Here is a 20585-nt window from a genome sequence, read left to right on the forward strand (position 1 = left end):
TAAGACATTAGGCCCCTCAGCACTACTAGTATTTTCTAAGAACTTCAAGGCAGTGTGCAGAGGTTGGAGGTTTTATCACTAATCTTAAAATAAACAAGGATAAACCACTAGAAGCAACACCATTATGAGTAATGGATTTTCTTGTTTTATAAGATTTGTCTCCCCATTAGTAATAAGCACTTTAACGCAAAAAAGGGAAAAACAGCACAAGAAGGAAACAATCCTTGTAACACATACAGTAGTCTACCCTTAACTTTTTCCTCTTTGCAGTGGAAGAGCAATAACGTTCAGTGAAACAAATGCAAAATGAATTCCAACTGACTGCCCTGCGGCAAATCTCAAGTGGTGGGACTGACCCGAGGCTTGCTACTGTGGCTGCCATAGCCTTGGTTGAATGAGCTTTATTTTGACCCTCAAGTGACAAACCTGCCAATAAGTAACAATAAGAGATGCAAAGGAACTTTTTGACATACTGCTCTTGGACACAAGACCTACCTAAGAACTGGGACAAACAAAAAAAAAAAATCCACCGACACCATGCCAGAACAAAAAAATCCTAAAAGCTGAATGGACTTTCTAAAGGCTCTGTTCACTGCAAGCTAGGAAGAAAAAAAAAAAAAAAGAAAGAAAAAAAAAAAGAAAAAAAATCAATGGCATTTTAAAAATCCACAAAAGACCTCACTTGGATTATAGTGTGGGAGAACAATTCATTAAGATGGAATTGACATTACCTCTAAGGGATTTCTTGCGTTTTCTTCTGAAAGCAATTCAATTCAATCTTAACACATGGGTGTGATATTCTGGATTCTGAGTTGACTGATCACAAATAGAATCTCAAGATCTTTTGAGAGAATTAAATTAAAAACAACAGGGATTTGTCATGAATGCAGCATATACTGTTGATGTGATTTGACCCAATGTTTTGTTACACGGTCTTTGCTGACACCTGTTGGTTTATTTTTTGTTTTTCTTTTTTCTTTTTTTTTTCCTTTTTAAGAAAAGCATCTCTAAATTTAGAAATCGCTTGGCAATTAATTGGCTTCAGAAATGGCTTAATTACATAGCCCATTTCACGAAAAATCTCAGTTATTTTAAAATATGCTTACATATAGATACGTATGTATTAATACTAAGCAGAGGCTTCAAGCAAGCACCTTGCACCAGAAGCAATAAAACATCAGCAGAAAGCATGAACTCTATCCCCAAGCTGAGACAAAAAACAAAAGGATGAAAAGGTTGCAAAACAAAGAAAGAAACTAAAAAAAGCCCAGAAGAATAACAGAGGAACAAATAGAAATGTGGATTCTAAACACGTTTTAATATTCCAATTAAAAAAACTAAAACTTAGGATGATTATCTCTAAATTTCCTGTTAGAGATGAGTTATAAAAAGGGATCTGGAAGAAAGAGCAGTAGCAGTTCTGATTATTCCAACTACTAATGAAAAAAACATAGTTTATGTGGAGAGGTGGTGCTATGCAGTTTTGAAAGGTTAAAAATCCATGCCAAACCCAACTGACATATCAGATTAACATAGTTAAAGCATACCAGCTTTTGTGCTCAGAGACAAAAAAGTCAGTGATGTGTCAAGCATCTCATTTTGCCACCTTTGATTCCTCAGCAGAAATGACCAGATAAATATTCACAGATGGACTGAAGGCTTAATTTTATGTAAATCCAGGGCAGAACTCAAATTAACACCTTCTTTCCATAGCAAGATGTCTTAACCATTTTGCCACCATGCTCCAGAACAGTACTGGGTCAAAATAAATTGGATTTACATAAATTTAGCTGAAAAGGGCCATGGCACTGACCATTAGCAACGTTTCTTTTTTTCTTTTCTTGGCACAAATAGCAGTTGATACCCTCAGAAACACAAATCACAGAAATGTTTATAGTTTCACTATTAAATAATACCTGCGCCTCTTTTTTACTAGGTCAGTAAACCAGATTGCACTGGGGTCATTAACTCAATCACATACTTAAAATGTCAAACTTGGGACTCTCACTTGCTTTGAGGAAGTGACAAAAGCCAGCAGTTAAATTCTGAGAGAAATGGCTAGCTTGCTTTCTGTTTTTCTAGTCGATGGTTATGACACCAGTCCTCTGACAGAAACTTCCCCTTAAGGAGGGAAAAACCTGCCCTGAAGGCACTGTCTCTTCTGGGGGTATCGAGCTGAAGGTTAAGAAAAAAACCTCGGACACTGATGAACCTTTTTCTCTTCTTTTTCTTCACTCTTTCAGAAGAAAAGATTTCCTTTTTCTATTCCACGCGACTGAGCCCATCTGACCCAGACTTGTGTTCTGCTGGCAGTCAAACTGAAAGAGGGAGGAAACTACAAAAAACTCCAGGTATGGTAAATGCCCAGAGAACTTTCGACCAAGAGGTAAGGAAGATTGTTTCATACGTGAAAAGCAAAATCCCGATGCTTCTGCTCTTGTATAAAATACAGGAGACCATTTAATACAACAATGAAATAAATTATTATTTTAAATGTCTTCATTAAATCAAATTCGGAAAGGTTATTTTATGTTCCCACTTTATTTTAAAACCTATCCTACCATGAATAAATACTCTTGGTAACTGAGGTTTATAAAATAAACTTCCTAGCCCGTACTACTTCACTTATTGTGAGGGACAGTACGTAAGGATGCTGTTAGTTGCTCAGGAATATTTATATTGATGATGTCCAAAAAGCAGAGCGGATCATTTCTTCCTGTCAAATCACGACTGAAAACCTAACGTAACCAATCGTGGAGCACACACACGTCCAAAGACAGCATATCGGTGTAGCACTTCTCATCAAGCTGCGTGGGCACAAGTATCAGAAGAAGAGGAAAAACAGCTAATTGCGAAGATCCGTACACTACAATTTACTGTGTTTTAATGAATTTTAGCTACATACTTTGCTTGGGAAGGAATCACATCTTTCTCAGTCCAACCAAGATACGGTCCAATTACACATACAAAATTGCTTAATACGACGGTGATTAAGAAGGATCACAACAATTCATGTTTTTATGCAAACTTTGAGCGTTAGCTTGTGTCTCTGACCTTCTACTGAATACAAATATTATGAGAAGAAAAGCCCTTTTTGTCGAATGGGACATTTTGCAAGCTCTAATGGAAATTTTGCATTAAACCACCATAATCCTTAGCACGTCCAACTAAATAAGCAGGTGTTTCTAAAAAGTCTGTGAAGCTATGAAACAGCCTGAGTCAGAAAATAATGATGTCCCGTTCTGATGTCCATTCATACACCACGTGACCAGGATTGGTTCGTGTTGGTGTTTGCCACTTTCCCAAGAGAAGTTCACATGGCAGGATCCTTGCTCTTTCAGAGGGATGGGGCAGGCAGAAGAATAGCCAGGGGTTCTATACAGAAGTTATTAATAACAAATATATCAAATAGGAAGTAGTGACAATTCCTACTGGACAGTATCAAAGTATGGTCTGAAAGGGAAACTTCTCCCTGACATCCAATTTCTGTAATTTCATAGTATTTCATAGAAACATTAAGTAGGTGATTTTATCACCTAGATACAGATAAAGAAAATGGACATCAGTAACAGTGAGCAGCATGCTTGTATGCAATTTATAATTATCCCACAGCCACCAGTTCTGTGTTTGGTGAAAGGGTGTTACAAAACAGAGAGACACATGAAAGCCATTTTAAATTCATCATCTATCCGATAAAATAAGGTGAACGCAAAGAACAGTCCAGAGAATAAAATGAAAAGGTGAGATTAGGCATCAGGCAGAATTTTGCCTAAAAGCAACTTCTTCTATGACAAGAGATGTTGATACAATTACCCCTGTGCCATGAGAACAGAGCAGAGGACTCGCACTGAGGATGATCTTCTCTCTGTCAAATGCAAAACCGCATTTGTTGCTGTACACAACACGGGGTGCTGTGATCACACGCTGACTGCGCGTCTCCATCGCCACGGCTACTGTCCGTCAGCAATCTGAGCAATGGGCACACAGGCTGATGGGCACTCCCGCTATGTTCTGCTCAAGGCCTCACCCAGACAGAAGAGGCGGGAGACCAGCATGTCACCACAGAGCCTGGCAGCGAGCAGGCTGACAAGCGACAAGCCTGCAGTACCATCTACAGTTTGCCTACGATCTTGTTTTGCACGCTGCTGCTCCCCCATTTTTCTCTTCTACAAACCGAGACTAAGTTGTAAGCCAGGGACTACCTTCAGGCCAGCGTTCACAAGGAGGCTCTCATCTGGCTGAGTCCCTGGGCGCTTTATCACACACAACAGCAGGTCCTGCTGCATTCGTGACCCAGGCCTGGGTCTTCCAGACTGCTCCTGCACCCAGAAGAAGCTGAGCTTGCAGAGGGCAAGCAGCTCCTGCAGAGGCACGGGGAGATCCCGGCAGCACCCGCAGCAATTCGTGGGCAACATCAAGGCACAGGCAGACAGCAACCTACGGCTTGCCATGAGAATCCCATTTTTGTCCTCTAATTGATGGCAGAGACCAAGCCTTTTCTTGAGTTAATGAAATGGAAGCTTTGGGTTTTTTAAACAGCAAAATGCCTCCACTGATACTGGAAACAATTACTGCTGCTCCTTTTGATAGTCAGCCAAATAATTTGTTTTTGGCTGGGTTGAGGGGAAATGAATATTGTGGCTTCTCCTGCTATTTGTGCTGCTGGCTAATGTGCCTTATTTTCCCAACACAATATTCCTAAAATTATGAGTTGTAATGAAGGATCAAGAACATATGCATTCCTGAATACTGGACGTCAGCCCAAAATTACGTTACTACAATCTAAGTTGGGACCCTTTCTGTTACTGAATGTAGCCTGTCCAGAAAAAACTTTATGAAACTGTACTAAAAATGTGCATCAACCTTCACTTCCTACTTGCATTCACCTCAAGATTTACTTAATTTCTGTTCACTCTACCCGCATTATCTCTAGGGATATAGGCTATTTTTATGTCAAAAACTATTCGTAGGTCATTTAATACTGCAGCCAAACGAATTCTGCTTTTTAATGCACCCGACAAAATCCTCAATTGGTTTCCTGTGGAGGTGGAAAGGTAAGCCCAAGAAACTTACAAGAATACAGTGAGCACTTCACCAAAGTTTCTAAGTTTCTAAAAGACGGTAGAAGAAAATATATTTTTAAATTCTCAGGCAGACTCTGAACTGAAATCAGATTTGTGTTACAGATTTGATGAACACCACCTCACAGATTTACTTTGGAATTATCCAGCCACACTGTATCTGTATAAAGAAAAATTCATTCCGGAAGGAAATATTAATGATATATTTTATTACTTTGCAGTTTTAGCTTGCTGATGTAGAACTGATCAAACTTGAAGCCATATATTTGCAACTCAGTATGCACCTTGATCATTTCCACAAGCTGAGTTCAATGTATCAGCTGTGAAAATTATTTGAATTTTATCTACCTACAACCATACACATCTGGAAATATTTTTGCAATACTAGACATCACTGTGACCAAGAGCACTGAATTATGTTGACATCTGCAAGAACTGATCCGACCTCTCACTTTGTGATTAAACCTTACATGGTCCCTAGCAAAGTAGCATCCAACACTCTCTGACATTCCCGAAATACTTAGTGAGAAGAGGTGTGACACTGTAAACTGAATAGCAGATCGAAACCCAGGACAAACGAGAGCTCTGTTCCTGGCTGAATGCTATGAGTACAAGCTCATGTTATCAAACAAGCTGTTTCCTTTTCTATTATAAATTGATCACAAGGCAAACTCGCTCTTAGAGCGCACTTTTGCCAAACACAATGGAGTTGAGCAGGGGTATATATGCTATCATGTAATACTTTTTCAAGTGTGTCATGACACGTGTCTTGAGAAATCTGTTGGTGGAAGGCAATATGCACTCTGAAACCTGGAGTAACAGAGGAGTCTGGGAGCAGGTGGCAGGATCCATAATAACAGCAGCACTTGACAGAACCATAGCTTTGATGCGGCGAGCAACTGTTCTTTCTTCTCCATGTCACGTCCTGACTGTAACAGCCTGACATTCAGCACCTCTCCTGAACAACCAGTTAACAGCTGCTTAGGATTCGCGGTGCTCCTTCTGAAGTTTTCATGCTGTCCTTCACAAAACTTCAGTGAGTCATTACATCTGACCACCTTAGAAAACTTGGAAACCAGCACATTTTCCTCCCTTAGAAGAAAGCCACTATGAGCCCAGCCCCGTCTACCACGGCCATTTCTCACACCTCCCAGGAGCAAACTTCATCCAGGGTGTCCTGTCTACCAGGAGGCTCCACCGCAGCAGTATGCAGATTTCTGTCTCAACCACGCACAGTCAGGGTGTTCCTGCTTAAAAGCAGCCTGCAATCTTTTAACTGATTGGCCTGATAGAACTTTGAAGCTGCCCATACTTTGAGGAGGGGAGTTGACTGCAGAATCCCCAGAGGTGCAACCAAGATTTTCTGTGATTCTAAGGCAATACCCAAGATATCAATACCACCTTGTGCTGGTTTTGGCTGGCATAGAGCTAGTTTTCCTCACGGTAGCTAGTATGGGGCTATGTTTTGGGTTTGTGCTGGAAACAAGTGTTGATAATAGAGGGATGCTTTTCATGATTGCTGAGCAGCACTGACACAGAGCCGAGACCTTTTCTGTTCCTCACCTCACCAGCAAGTGGCTGGGGGTGCACAAGGAGTTTGGGGGGACACACAGGTGACCTAAGGAATATCCCAGACCACATGGGGTCCTGCTCAGCAGTAAAAGCTGGGGGGAAAAAATAAGGAAGGGGGAATGCTTAGAGTTATCTTTTGATAAGCTGGTTGTCTTTCCATGTCATTGCAGATTGGCTTTCCTGGAGATGGCTAAACACCTGCCCGCAGGTATAAAGGCATAAAAGGCTTCAGTCTAACTGTCCCAAACTCTAGAATGTGTAATTTTTGACTGCCTGGGGAGAGTGTGCCTCCCCTCTAAAGATGAACCAAGCAGGTTTCTTCATCCCTCACAAAGTTCTCTCTCCTACAACACATCAAGATGTGCATGGAAAAAAGACATCGCTGCTTTTCACATCAATGGGTTCAGCCACAAGGTAAATTCTTGTAGCCCTTTGCTGGGACAGTAAGCGTTAACACCCACACGGACATCTAGAACAGAAAAATACGGTCCTCAGCCATTACTGTGTGACAGCATGAGCTTCACGAGTACAAGCACGCATGGAGCACAAGGATTAATCTGGCCTGCATATTTCGTACCTATGACAGAAAGGCTTGCTTCTGTCCTCCCGCACCTGATGCAGGTAGATAGCTCACGGGATGTTTGCTGTATTCATATTTTAGTAATGCATGTGATGGTTATCAGTCGTTTGGCTGACAGAGCCCCCAAAAGGTGCATTCACTACACTGGCTGCTGTAATCCTCAGACTGACATTGAATGTAATGACAAACGACTAACACTGGAAAAGGATTCACGAGTTCTGCTATAACCTGGCCACTTATTTCAGTGATATTCTGGCCATTCACACCTTTTACACATGTTGACTTCGAGGGTAGTTGCTTCCACGAGAAATAGCAACATTTGTACACATACGTACAGGGATGCTCAGTTTTCATCTCATGGGTGCTGGGTATCCTGGGTAAACTATTTTCCAGTGAACACTTTGACTTCTGTGAAAAGTGTAACATTTCTGAAAAAAAATACCAAATCCTTCCCTCAAGGAAAATCTATGAAGTTCTAAGCCAAACAAAACCAAAACCCACGAAGAACTGGTGCAACTATCAGCATTGTGTCTTGACATATCTGACACTTCATCCCACTTCAACAAAAGCAATTCCTGTCCGAGAGCTTCACCATTTCTCTTTTGCTGACAGCTATTTTAGCATTATTGCCCACCTCCGCTGCTACCTGCAGTTTCATACAGGTGTTTAACCAGTACACAGAACAACATTTGTTCTAAAACTTAGAAGTTAAAAGGCTCTGTATGTCAGCAGTTACAGAAATGTTCACTTCAAAAATCTGATATGCATTTCCATAGCACCAAGTGAAGCAGGATTAAGAAGTTGTTTCAACAAAAATGATAAAAAATCAAACATATTTTTTTTAAAAAGATAAACTGTAACAATCAGTCTCAATAATTTAATGTCATAGAGGAAACTGAGTATCAAACCCCTGATGATCAGGCAGCAAGAACCCTTAGTATTTTCAATTAAAAATTTCTTCCGGTTACCTGTCCTGATTTTTTTTTTCTTCTATTTGAACCTTCTGCCTTCCTACAATCTTCATAAACTAAGATCAATTTCCTTCTTTCATTTATGTCATTACCTTCAGATGGCACAACCAACTACAGTAACACTCCCTCTGTGCCTGCTGTAACAATTTTGTAGGAAAATAAAATGCCTAGCCTCCATTTTTTTATTTAATTCTGCATTTTTTTTGTAGTTTTCTAACCAATTTCATGGAATCAAAAGTACATACAATACCCAAAAAGCTGCCTCACATAGAACTGCAGCTTACTGTGGACAAACACCCCCATTTCTTACATTTAGTATTCCCCCTTCCTGCTTAAACACCAACTTGAAGTTCTACTGCCCCATAATTCTTATCAGCATGTGACGAAGATACATGTCTTATGCACGAAAATTAATCGTGTCTAAAAACAAGTTCAGGCTATAAAACTTAACAAAACCACTTTCACATACATTTTACACATTTACTTGTACTTTTATGTGGAACTCTTACACGCATTCCGACTGCAGTGGACGCATGTCAGGTTTTATCTTAAAAAACCCACGTAGAATACAGCCATATATACTGAAGACAGAAGTTTAATTCCTGAATCTAGAAATTAAAAACATTTTTACATGCTTTTTCCACACTGTGTTATGTGGTGTCAGATCTACAGTGATAAGATGAAGTTACCATAAAATCTGTATAATTTACACTGCTGGAAAGAAGGCAAAAACATATGCACACACACTCCCCTCCTAGTTAATTCAGTGAAAACATGAAAACTATTTTTCTCCTCAAAGATCTTTCATATCTTATTACCAACAACACAGTCAGGGTATCACTCAAGAGAGGAACTCAAGGACTTGGCAGATAACACTGGAAAGAGTTGAGAGGTGCAACGACCCAAAAAGCACAAGAGGCAAATCTGGAAACCCAGAAGGTGAGAAGGAATTGGCACTGTCTGTGGAAGAGCATGATGCTTTCCTGAATCGTCACAGACAGGACAGTGCGTGAGTTAAGATAAATAACTACGTATTAAGCCTCTCAAAATCGTAAGTAACCGACGTATTGAACTGATCTTCCTTAATAGTCATAACTGCATCTAACGGCTTCAAGCATGCTAACTGGGTATTTCTGCTGCAGCCATCAACAGAAGATAACAGATACCAAAATTCAGTTGTGATTGAGTTAATGAATTGAGCAGCTGGAGCATCTTAAAGTAATTTTAGGTTGTTTGCACATACAGAAATACAACGCTCTATTGATTTATAATTGAATTTTTTTCCTTTCAAATTATTCCTATTAAGGACTGACACAGCTGATACAGCTTTATTAAAAAATATCACTATTCTGCTGAATTTTAATAAAAATATTACCAGAAAACTGAAAGATATAGGTCTCTTGTTGAAAACACAGAAAGTGTTAAATTCTTTATCTTGGAAAAGCTGAAAATCCTGTGAAAGAGAACAAACTCTTCCGGAGTTCTGCAACTGAGGTAAAATAAACATATTTTAAAAGAGCTGCTTGATGAAGGCAGTAATCTACATATCTCTGGTTTTCAAAAAACTCCTGCTGAAACAGTAGGAAAATACTTTGCCTTTCATAGAAACTTTTAATATCACTGAAGGAAACCGGAACTGAACATTCACAAAACAAAGGTGAACCAACCGGTTTCATCACATATGCTGATTTGTATTCTGTCTAAGCACTACTTAAATATATTTTTTTTCTAATCACCTAGTTGGCAAAAACCAGGGTTTTTTTCACCACTCCTTTAACATAAAATAAGCCAGCTACATCCCATCTTACTTCCTGGCTGTGAACTCTGCTGATTTTGGTGTTCACTATTCACTGTTTAAAGGTGGGAATGATTAATAAGACCAATGATAATTCAATTTTATTCTCTGTGCAATAAATCTTGGGGTTTTTTCCTAACAAGAAAAAGAAGAAAGGAATTAATGCATTTAGATAAAAGGTGGATTAGCTGTATTTTTAATTTCAGCTACATGAAAATGGTTGGTACAAAAGTTTATTAAAAACTGAGAGTCTAAACTTTTGCATATAAACCCAGGATGGCAAGAATGGTTCTAATTGAACTAAAGCTGCTGAAGGTTTTATTTTTAAAAAGCTCATGATTAACTCATTGAAACACTCCCCCTACTCCAATTTTTGTCTTCTTTTTAACAATTAGTACCATTCTTTGAATTGCCGCAACTTGCAAGTGCTTTATAAACAACCATCTGCCTTATTGTATCTTCTCTGCTTTTCACTGTTTATCAATTTAAAAATGTAAAACACATTTATCAACACATTTATCAACAATGTAACAAATTCCCATCTGGGTTTATGAGATGCTCATCATTTCTTTCAAGACTCATGCTAACAATAATTATGAAACTATCTCTGAACCTTTCGAGTACTGTCATGTTACTGTGATGAACCAACCTACTGCCAATTGCTGCCTACAAACTAGAAGAGTTCACTGAAGCACATCTGACATAATCATTCCAGTAAAAAGTCTTCACAAACAGCAGATTTTGAAAGCGGGTTTAGCATATGCAAATGAATATATTGCATGCAACAAAGATTCATATTTAAATTTAAATTTCCTTAGGTACTATTAAGTAGTCTTCAATCCTTGCTGTCTGTCCATCTACTTCGCTCCCCAAAAAGAAACGCTGAAGATGAACAGATTGTTAAAAGCTGAAATCTTTCTAAAATTCTAATGACAGTACACATATATAATTTAGATTTTTTTTTTTTTTTTTTTTTTTTTTGTGCTGCCCCTACTAGCATTTTCTTTCTGTTATCAAAGGCATTGGTTCAAAAATGAGTGAAGTAAAAGGAATGGAAACCTAGGGAATTGTATCACGGCTCAGGCACTATTAGAGAGAAATTCAATATCCTGCCCCATTTTTAGGTGTTTTATCTAGTTTGCTTAAAGAGTCTTGCAGCATGTTTCTGTTTCACACTTACCTATCACAAATCAAAAATGATTAACTGAGTACAAAAAAACCTGTAACCAGTAAGGCATGGATTCCTCAAGAACTGCATATATAGACACTGGTGTCTGAAAAGTGATAGGTGTTATTTAAGCTCTTCCTCCAACTGGTACGTTCAAAAGTCTCTATTCCACGTGGATTCTTCTCTGTCTAGTAAGAAAGGAGATCACACCTTAATTTATTCTAAAGACCTTGCCCAATGTCTCTCTTCTGCTCAGCTATTTTTCTCCAAATAGTACAACTCTAAATATTTTTGTGACACTTACTCCACTGTAAAATTTTGCTAAAGCAAAAACCTTCTGCAACAGTCATTACTAGATGGGGCACGACATGCACAGGAACAGCACTATCAAATTGCTTCCAAAGGAAACCACCCAAAAAGGGATTTAAGCACTTTCAAACATGAGGATGGAAGAAATACTTCCATCAGATGCTTTCGCTCTGCCTTTGAAACAAGGACATAAAATCCGGAAGAGTTTGTTAGGTTCTCAGTGAGGATTTTTACTGCCCCGTGAAAGTTTACCCCTACTTGACTGTAATACAAGACACTGAAAAAATTCAGTTCACACACGCTCAACAGACACCTGTTAGGTATTTGGCATCTAATCTCTTTGAACAGAACAACCTCTTCAACAGCCCTAGCCAAGCAAGCATCCCATGAAAGCAAATGTCCAAGAACCCGCCTATATATATTACATCATTATCAATTTATTCTGTCCTCTCAGATTTTTTTCAACACTGAATAACTAACAGCAAATGCATTATAATAACTCAAGGTACACAAACATAATTTTGCTTAATCCATGGTGTGCAGCACATACTTTATTATATTAAATTCTCACTAGCCAGAGAAAATCTGGAATGTTTAATGATAAACTGTCTGTGCAAAGAAACGGAAACTAGAGTGTAAGGATTTCTACTAATCATCTGCAAATTTTATTTGGAACTTGATCCCGCAGCCCTTATTCACAAGATCAGACCTATTGAGTTTATTCACATGAGCTTCGGCTGCAAGATTGGACCTTAAGTACTATCAGGTGCACGTGCAGCCTATCATCAGATTTTGGGTTATTCATGTAAGAAGCTACCCTTTCAAATGCAGACTACTTAATGCTTCCTTCTTCATTAACTTACATGTCCTCTTCTGCTGCTCTATGCTTTCATTTGTGCTATGTAAATAGCTTCTTTCTCTCAGTCATCCAAACAAATAATGCTCTTTGCAACCAAGGAGGAAATTAGTAGCAGGTGAACGCTTATTTTTTAAATTATGTTGAGACCAAGCTGTTCTTTAACTTAAAGGAGATCTGGAAAGAAAAAAAAAATCCCATTTTAGTACTTACCGATCTTAATTATGGGTTGTCATTGTCATAATTCTACATACTTTTTTTTTTTCCCACACACAAATATTAACCTTGATGGTTAATCTACTTTAGGATGAGCTGGACCTAACATTGTGCACACACTTTAAATCAGTTTATTTAGTGGGACAAGACTTCTCTGATGATGTAAAATTAACTGTATCTTACCATACATGAAACATGCAAGGAATTTCTGACTTAGGTGTTCTATTTCTTTGCTTTCCATATCTGTTCTACATAAATATAAGGTATTTTCTTGTGCTATGGTGTGGTAACTGTGAAAAATAACCACAATTCTTCTGCTGCCTGCTTATATGCTTCTGCAGGTCAGACAGGCTGCAATTACAAGAGATGGCATAAACCAGTTCTCGAACAGGACCAGAGGAGAGGCATTTATTTCATGGTCCTCATTATAATCTACATATCTACAAATCCTGTTTGACTTCTTTGAAGACATGGGTAGCCAAGCAAACTGTCAGTACAGGTAAAAAGTCTCTTCATTTGTGATGGCACTCACAAAAACATCCGCAAATATTAAATGACCTCCAAGCAATCACCGAATTATAATCACCCAGTGCTAGAGCTGTAAAAGATGTGCAGAGGGAAAGACAGTAACTGCCTACTGATGCTAGGGGTAGTCTGGTTACTGTAAGACTATGGAAGGAGAACGCAAATATTACCTTTCTCAGACTAAATTTCATTATCAACACGACCTATCTGAGTGGCAAAATGCAAGGTAAAATCCCAGCAACAGATTTTAGTAGTATTTTCTTTATAATTCCAGGTAATTTCAACATCATGATGAAGCAGGGGCTGAAGCTGACTGTTGGCAGTTTCAGCAGCCATCATATCAACTGAAAGTGCAGTACAAACAGTAAACACAGATATCTACTTAAAATTCAAGGAGAAGTACATGGTGTGAGTCTAATCTGGAGTTTAACCTGGAATTCAAATCTCCATAATTCCTGGCCAGAAAAAACCCAAAATACTTCAACTTTGAACTGGAACGGTACGTCCGCAACAACTGAACTGTTGTCACAAAATTGTTCTCAGCCATACTTCAAACTTGCCACATGGATTAATCGGCAGTTAGAAGCAGCTGCAACACCATGTTCTGTGCACTTCTGTTGCCATTTTAATTTTTAAAAAGCAAATGGAGAGGCTCTCCACAAAATTCAATGCCGCAATAGCAGTGACTGAACCAGAATCACAAAATTATGAACAGTTCACTAAATTGTCTATTAGAAGCACATATCAAGAGGCTGCAGAACAAATTGTGTGCCTGAAATAACAGATCAATGAATGAAGAATAAAGAGATGTAAGAAGTGGAGACGTTGACGAACCATTGTAATTTGTGAAGAATCAATTTCCATACAGCCAGAGTAATGGCAGAACATCACAGATAGTGTATTCATGACTTTTAACAGCAAAAAAATCATGGATTACCAAATGGAAATTTATTAATGCTCCAAGAAAGAGAGAACGATGCTGTAACACAAGGCCAGGAAGTACAACCAGTTCTTAAAATTAGTAAAACGCAGTAAAAGCAGCCCACAATACGTATGTACAGTAAAAAAAAAAAAACAAAAAACATTGCCTTGGGCAAGATGGGTATATCCTTTAAAAATCAGAAAACCAGCATACAATGACTGAGCTAACAATGGAAACACTGAATACATAAGCCACTTCCGTTCGATGATACAAGTCCAGCTACTTTATCATCTCACTGTATGTCCAGCTACCTAAACGTTCAGCCACAAATATGTATTAGACAACTCCTAAAGCCAAAGGATGATGTTTCAAAGCAAAGGCCTAAGGCCAGATTTTACTACATCACCTTATGAATGATAGGAGCTGCTGCTTCTTAAGCTATCACAGTTTGCTAAACACATTTTACCCTAGAATACAGAACAACTAATCAGAGGGTAATATACTGCTTCTGTACTATTCAACATCTACATCCGTGACCCACCAATCTACGGCACAAAAGAAGGTTTTATCTATGTGAACAAACGCCAAGGGTCGTGCTGGTCAGTGTCCCCTGCATTCTCAGATAACTATATAAACACCCATAGTGCCAAAACCAGACAATGGTGCATTCATAAATTTGTGGCTTGTTGGAAGAACTGTGTAGTATCAAGCCCCTAGCAGACAACAGACTGAAACACAGATCAGTTTCTTTTTTCTCTAAAAAGATAAAAGAAATAAACAACTTAGACCAATTCGCCCTGTCAGATTCCTGACCTCACACTTTCCTTGCCTTTTTACCCACCAATATAAACAAAGTGCGTTTTCAAAGATCACTCAGATCTGAGCACGGAGAATAACTATAACTAAAGCAAAACGCAGAAGATGGATCACAGACGTAAGGCACGAACTCCATGAACGCACCACACCTCCTTGTTAACCAAAAATCACAAAAAGTGGCTTCCTGTGGGTTGAAGCCATGGCGCTCGCTATTCAGATGTACAGAATGAGGAATTCTGACATTGCCAAACATGTCCAAGAAGGTGTGGTGGCACAGGAATCCACACGGAGACATACTAACCTTTAGAGTTGTGTCTTGTCCAACTCACTTATTTGGAAAATGGGGATATTTGAACAATACAGGCACACACAAAGGTCTGCACACATAGGCCATGCAACAGGTGCCAATCTGCTTCTTGATGGAAGAAGTGTGTGTCAAGTAATCTAGACAATGCAACAGACTGGGCAGTACGACATTCCCTGTTTTGGAAAAAACATACAGTTGAGGTGTAAGGATGCGGGAGGCAGCAGCAGTAGTAGCCCGCATCATCTCCTCCCCTGCCACAGTTTTTGCAGGAATGAGGAGGAGGTACCAGTACCCTGTAACAAAGCTGTGGCAGGACAAAGCAGAGCTCAACAGCTGGGCAGCTAACACCCATCCAGCACAGCACCCAGGCTGAAAAGAATGGAGAGTCCGAGCAAAAAATTAAAAACTGCACCACCGAAAATCCACTATGGTTTACCTAAGAATTGGGATCATTTCAGCAATTATTCTCAAAGAACAGGAGTTCTTTGTGACAGAAAGAAGTACATCTATTGAAATGGAGGCTTGTATGCTCTGTGCCTACAGAAGTTCCCAGAGACTACCCTGCTATACCTGGAAAAGGCCAAGCAATTAGGTATTTCTTCAGCTTTAACAAATGCACTCTTGGCACCACGAGAAACTATATGAAACCGTCTGGTGATAAATGTAAGTATATACTTATTTATCCATCCAAGAAAGTCCATCAAGATGGTTTATACTCTTAACTTTGAAACAGTGTAGGTCTGGTTGTCATTTCAAAGATTTTAGTTTCCTTTTTAATATACAAGCGTACAAGTTGGGGGTGCAGAAGAAGTTGGGAGGGGGCACAGCCAGGACAGCTGACCCCAAATGACCAAAGGGATATTCCATGCCATACAGTGTCATGCTCAGCAAAAAAAGATGGGGGAAAAGAAGAAGGAAAGGGGACACCTTTGGCGTTTTCATCCAGCAAGGTGTTTATCTTCCCAGGTCACCGTCATGCAGGAGGAAGCCTGAAGATAAATACCCACCTGCTCATACAAAGCAGTGAATTAATTCCTTGTTTTGCTTTGCTTGCACACGCAACTTTTGCTTTACCTATTAAACTGTATCTCAGCCCACACATTTTCTCCTGTATCTCAGCCCACAAATTTTCTCACTTTTACCCTTCTGCATCTCTCTCCCATCCCACGGGGGGTAGCGAGTAAGCGGCTGTGGGGGGGCTGAATTGCCCACTGGGGTTAAACTGTGACAACAAGAAAGTTTAAAAGACAAAATGTCTCAACATGCACTATCAAACATATCTCTGAGTAGTCTGAATTAATGCAACAGAAAGAGTAAGTGGGGAATAAATGTGTTTTATCCTTACTAAAACAATAACACTAATGAGAGTAGACAAGCCATGAGGCAAAGGCAGTTCTTGAATGACAAGCCGTAACGATTCCAACAGAAACGGCTGGGCTACGTGATAGAGCCTCTCAGAAAAAGACCCTAGTTTGTGCACAGAACTGTGCACCCCCTTTCTCCAAAAGCCACTCTGACGTGAGCAGCGTGACTACCTAGAGGTCAGCATGCCGAGGCTGTTCTTTCTGCTGGGCAGTGGAAGGGAGCCCTCAGCACACGCTGTTTTGCATTCACTGAGATCGGATGCCTTTCTTCTCCAGTCAATGGTCTGACTCCTGAAGCGTGACAATAAGCATGTCACTGAAATCAGTCATTTTCACATAGAAGAGGAACCATGGTCAGTCACTTCTACACCTAATACATCCACAACCTCTCAGCAGAAAGCCTGGGAAGCACCAGTAGAATCCAAGTATCTAATACATCAACAAATATTTAATCAATCAATCAATCAATCATCAGAGCTCTACTTAATCAAACAAGTGGCTCCTGGTATCTCCTGTAACATGAGAAAACCAGCCAATACATTCATCTTCAGCTAGAAAGTAAAATGCCAGTTTTGTACCCAGTGCTTTGCCTTGTGGAGAAGAAAGTTAAAGAAAATCCCACACTGTACAATATTCTCTGATTTGTGTAATGTAGATGAACACACAAAGTCAAATTGTAGTCTGTATCACATCTTCAGCTATACAACAAATAATGGAAATTACTGTTAGAGCATTAACATGCAACAAATCCCAAAATACCTTTTTTTAAATTACTCCAGCCTCACTACACCTTTCTTAATATATATAAAAGTATCATTTCTATAGAGAAATATAACAAAAACCAGCACAACAATATATATACGCATGCATGCATGCACACAATTAATATACCTCTCCAAGAGCTTCATAGCGCTTTTGGTTCCATCTATGCAAATCTTCACGATAATTGAAAACAAATGGCTCCCCAGTTTTCATGTGTCTCAACTGCCCTTCTGCATAAAGAAAAAAAAAGCATTAAATTTAAATAGACTTCTTCATTAAAAGCGAGATAAATTTAATCACTGAAAATTTTAAAAGAAATCCACATCTAAAAATTGGTCTGTTATGAATTCCTTCTCTATTGGTTACAGCATTTCTGAAGGAAAACAATCGTAGCATAACAAAACACATTCCCCTTGAATGGTGCCATGTAGCTAGGTAAGCCTACACACAAGTGATGACAGTGAAATTACGTGCAGGTAAGTCAAACTGCTTTGCACGTCTGCTACGAATTAAGACTGAAATGTAAACAGCAGCAGTTAATATTTGATCTGCAGTGTCAATTAGGTGGCCAAACTGTAGCTACAAATACCCAACTTCAAAACAAACTGCATTTATGAAGAAACGTGAGTACAAATTGGGCTGGAGGCTGGAAGGAAAGGAAACTTTTATTTTCAAGATTAACAAAGTTCCAAATTAATCTGAGAAAACCCATGTCCACAATTATGGTAAATATCTCCACTCCTAGGCACCGTGCAATCAAGTAAGAGCTCTTAGTTTCAGAGTACTCTGAGATTACGACAGTAGAACAAAGGAGAACGCTCTATCAGAGCCAAAGCACATGCTATTCTTAGATTCCAACACAACTTTCTGCAGTTGGCTTGGCTTGTAGCAAGTTCAGCAGCATACCCAACCACAGACAAAGACACGGCCAGCGTTAAAATAACCATAAAAATAAAATGGCAACCAAATAAGAAGGAAACTGCAGAAAACAGGTACCTCACCAGTTCAGCTTATCAGACAAAGCTCAAAGTTATGGTCTCAGAGCATCACAAAGTTGCAGTAAATCAGAGATACATTAAAACCAGGAATACGTACAAGTACCTCCTTTGAAAACTGAAATGTCTGCATGATGAAAGTAAGATTTCTCAGCAAAATGTTTCCTCTTGAATAGTAAGAAATTTCTAACTTAGTTCACACCTCTTCAGGACCTTTATATTTTGATTCTCGACATTTTAGATAAAATATTTAAGATCTGGTATCTCTAATATTTATGCCTATCTGCTTATTTGACTTTTTTTCCAGATCTGTCTTACGTCGTGTACCAGAGACCAGGGAGATATTTCTCCCCTACTTCATACCCCTGTCTCAGGTCCAAATATCCTTCTTCACATACTTCCATCATAACTCTACCTTCAGCTGTTTCTTCTCAGCTAGCTACTCTTCAAGTATGCTATTCAATAATATGCAAAGTTGCTCTCTCCACAAGTACAGTGGAGCAAATATCTGGTATATTTTTCCTTTGGCTTTGTAGAACCCTTGTCTTCTTTAAATTCTTTAAATCTGATAAAAATCTTCCTTACTATTCTATCATAAAAAGAAGCATGATTATGACATAAGAGTACAGGACTGAACATTTGAATTAAATGTACAAAAGCAAAAGGGAGACCTTTTTGCTTTGCTGACCAGTAACACAGGTAACAGATTTTGCTGCATTCTATGGAAATCACTCAGGCTGTGAGGTTAGTGATGGAATATTCAATAACATAATTCTAAAACATCATTCCCCAAAATTCAAATTTCAGCCCTTTTTATCAACCACATATGAACCATTAACTCTGAAGTCAGTAAGGAAGACAGTAGACACTGTGCAGATCTAAAAATAAGGAGCTGAAAAGTGACAGAGCTGAACCCCTCCCATCAAAGAAAGAGCATCACTTTCATGACACTTTTAGTCTCTAAGTACCTTCCTGTGAAAGCCATCAGGGTATTAAAAAGCTAAGTGTTGCATAAATGACTATCATTTAAAGGAAAGCTCTTTTTTTTCTTTAAAAGTGGAAGATATAAGACAGGCAGATTTAGAAACTAAAGTTCCTCTGTTCACAGAACAGGCACTGCAAGGAAGTAGAATTGTAAACGTCCCCATTTGTCCTACAGGTTTCAAACAATCTTTAAAGAGCCATTTCCTGACGTCTGGTATTACTTTAGCTCAGAGGCTTATTTCTCAGCTGGATTTTAAAATGTATGCACTAGAAATTATAAATACTACTAACTCATTTATCACGCAGATTCAGGTAACTGGAAGTACTTGTCATCACACACTTCGCTGTAATGCAAAACCGTGACCCACGCCAGAAGAGTATCACACTGCTTATCCTTCCATCGACATAAATAGGTGTTTTCCTACTGGTACGGGCAAAATGGCAGGGCTAAGTTATTATCTAAATAATAACTTTTTAACATGCATAAAGATCAATCAGTAAGTAAAACATTTCTTAAGCGAGGGACCACTCTTTAATTCTCCTTTTTAATGCTACTGCTGCAGAAATTACTTTCAGAATTTTTATATCAACACTTCTGTAACGGAAAACAGGAAGTAATAAAGTATGCATAGTACAAACTTACAGTATTGTATAAAATGAGGGATTTTCGTGACAGTTTTATGAAATAAAAAAAATGTTACTTAGATTTACAAGTCTGTTAACACTAAGGCTTAAAATTTTATTCTTAACAGAAAAGTGTGAAATTCTAATAGGGTCTTATAAGGCATAATTAAAGTTCTGATAACCTCTCAACATTTTTCTAAGTATAGCCTTCACAAAGCATATACGACTTACTTTCATTAAAAATGTACTCAAATCCTTCCAGAGTATCAGGAAATTCAAGTGGTGGCTCATCTTTTTTCATTAGTTCATCCAAGTCTATTCTAGACAATAAATCTAAAAAAGGAAGAGAAAAATTACATAATGCATGCTATGTCTTTTTTATTTCACTATTATCACTGACAAAATGTATTTGTTCAGATTTGTAGATGCTAAGGGCAGAAGGACATCCTACGTATTACTAAACACAGGACCTCATTATGGGAAACCTCGTTCCAGATTCAAATGCTGGGCCTCAATGTCAGTATCTTTTTATTTATTTATTTGCCTCTCTATCTCTAATGTTGACCAGAAAATGTCCAAGGACAGAGAAGCCACCAAAGACATAGTGATTTGTTTCAGTGATTCATTACCCCCAATGTTAGAAATATGTCTCTGGTAAGTTCACACTAAGCCAAGATCCATATCTTGCTTCAATATCAAGTCATCGATACATTCTTGTTTGCCTCCTTGAAGAGCTCA

General features: G+C 38.7%; 1 protein-coding gene across 3 annotated transcripts in view; it reads right to left on the minus strand.

Moving 5' to 3' along the window:
• ARB2A (ARB2 cotranscriptional regulator A) overlaps positions 1–20585 on the minus strand; it is a 266094-nt gene that overhangs the window by 218438 nt on the left and 27071 nt on the right. For all 3 annotated transcript variants that reach the window (XM_074932814.1, XM_074932813.1, XM_074932812.1), the window contains 2 exons: positions 20079–20180; positions 17374–17474 (listed from right to left, as the gene is read on the minus strand). In XM_074932814.1, the coding sequence (XP_074788915.1) occupies positions 17374–17474; positions 20079–20148 (171 nt within the window). In that variant the 5' untranslated portion in view covers positions 20149–20180. The remainder of the gene's footprint in view (positions 1–17373; positions 17475–20078; positions 20181–20585) is intronic.

This window comes from Athene noctua, chromosome Z (genome assembly GCF_965140245.1).
Source record: "Athene noctua chromosome Z, bAthNoc1.hap1.1, whole genome shotgun sequence".
NCBI lineage: Eukaryota > Metazoa > Chordata > Aves > Strigiformes > Strigidae > Athene > Athene noctua.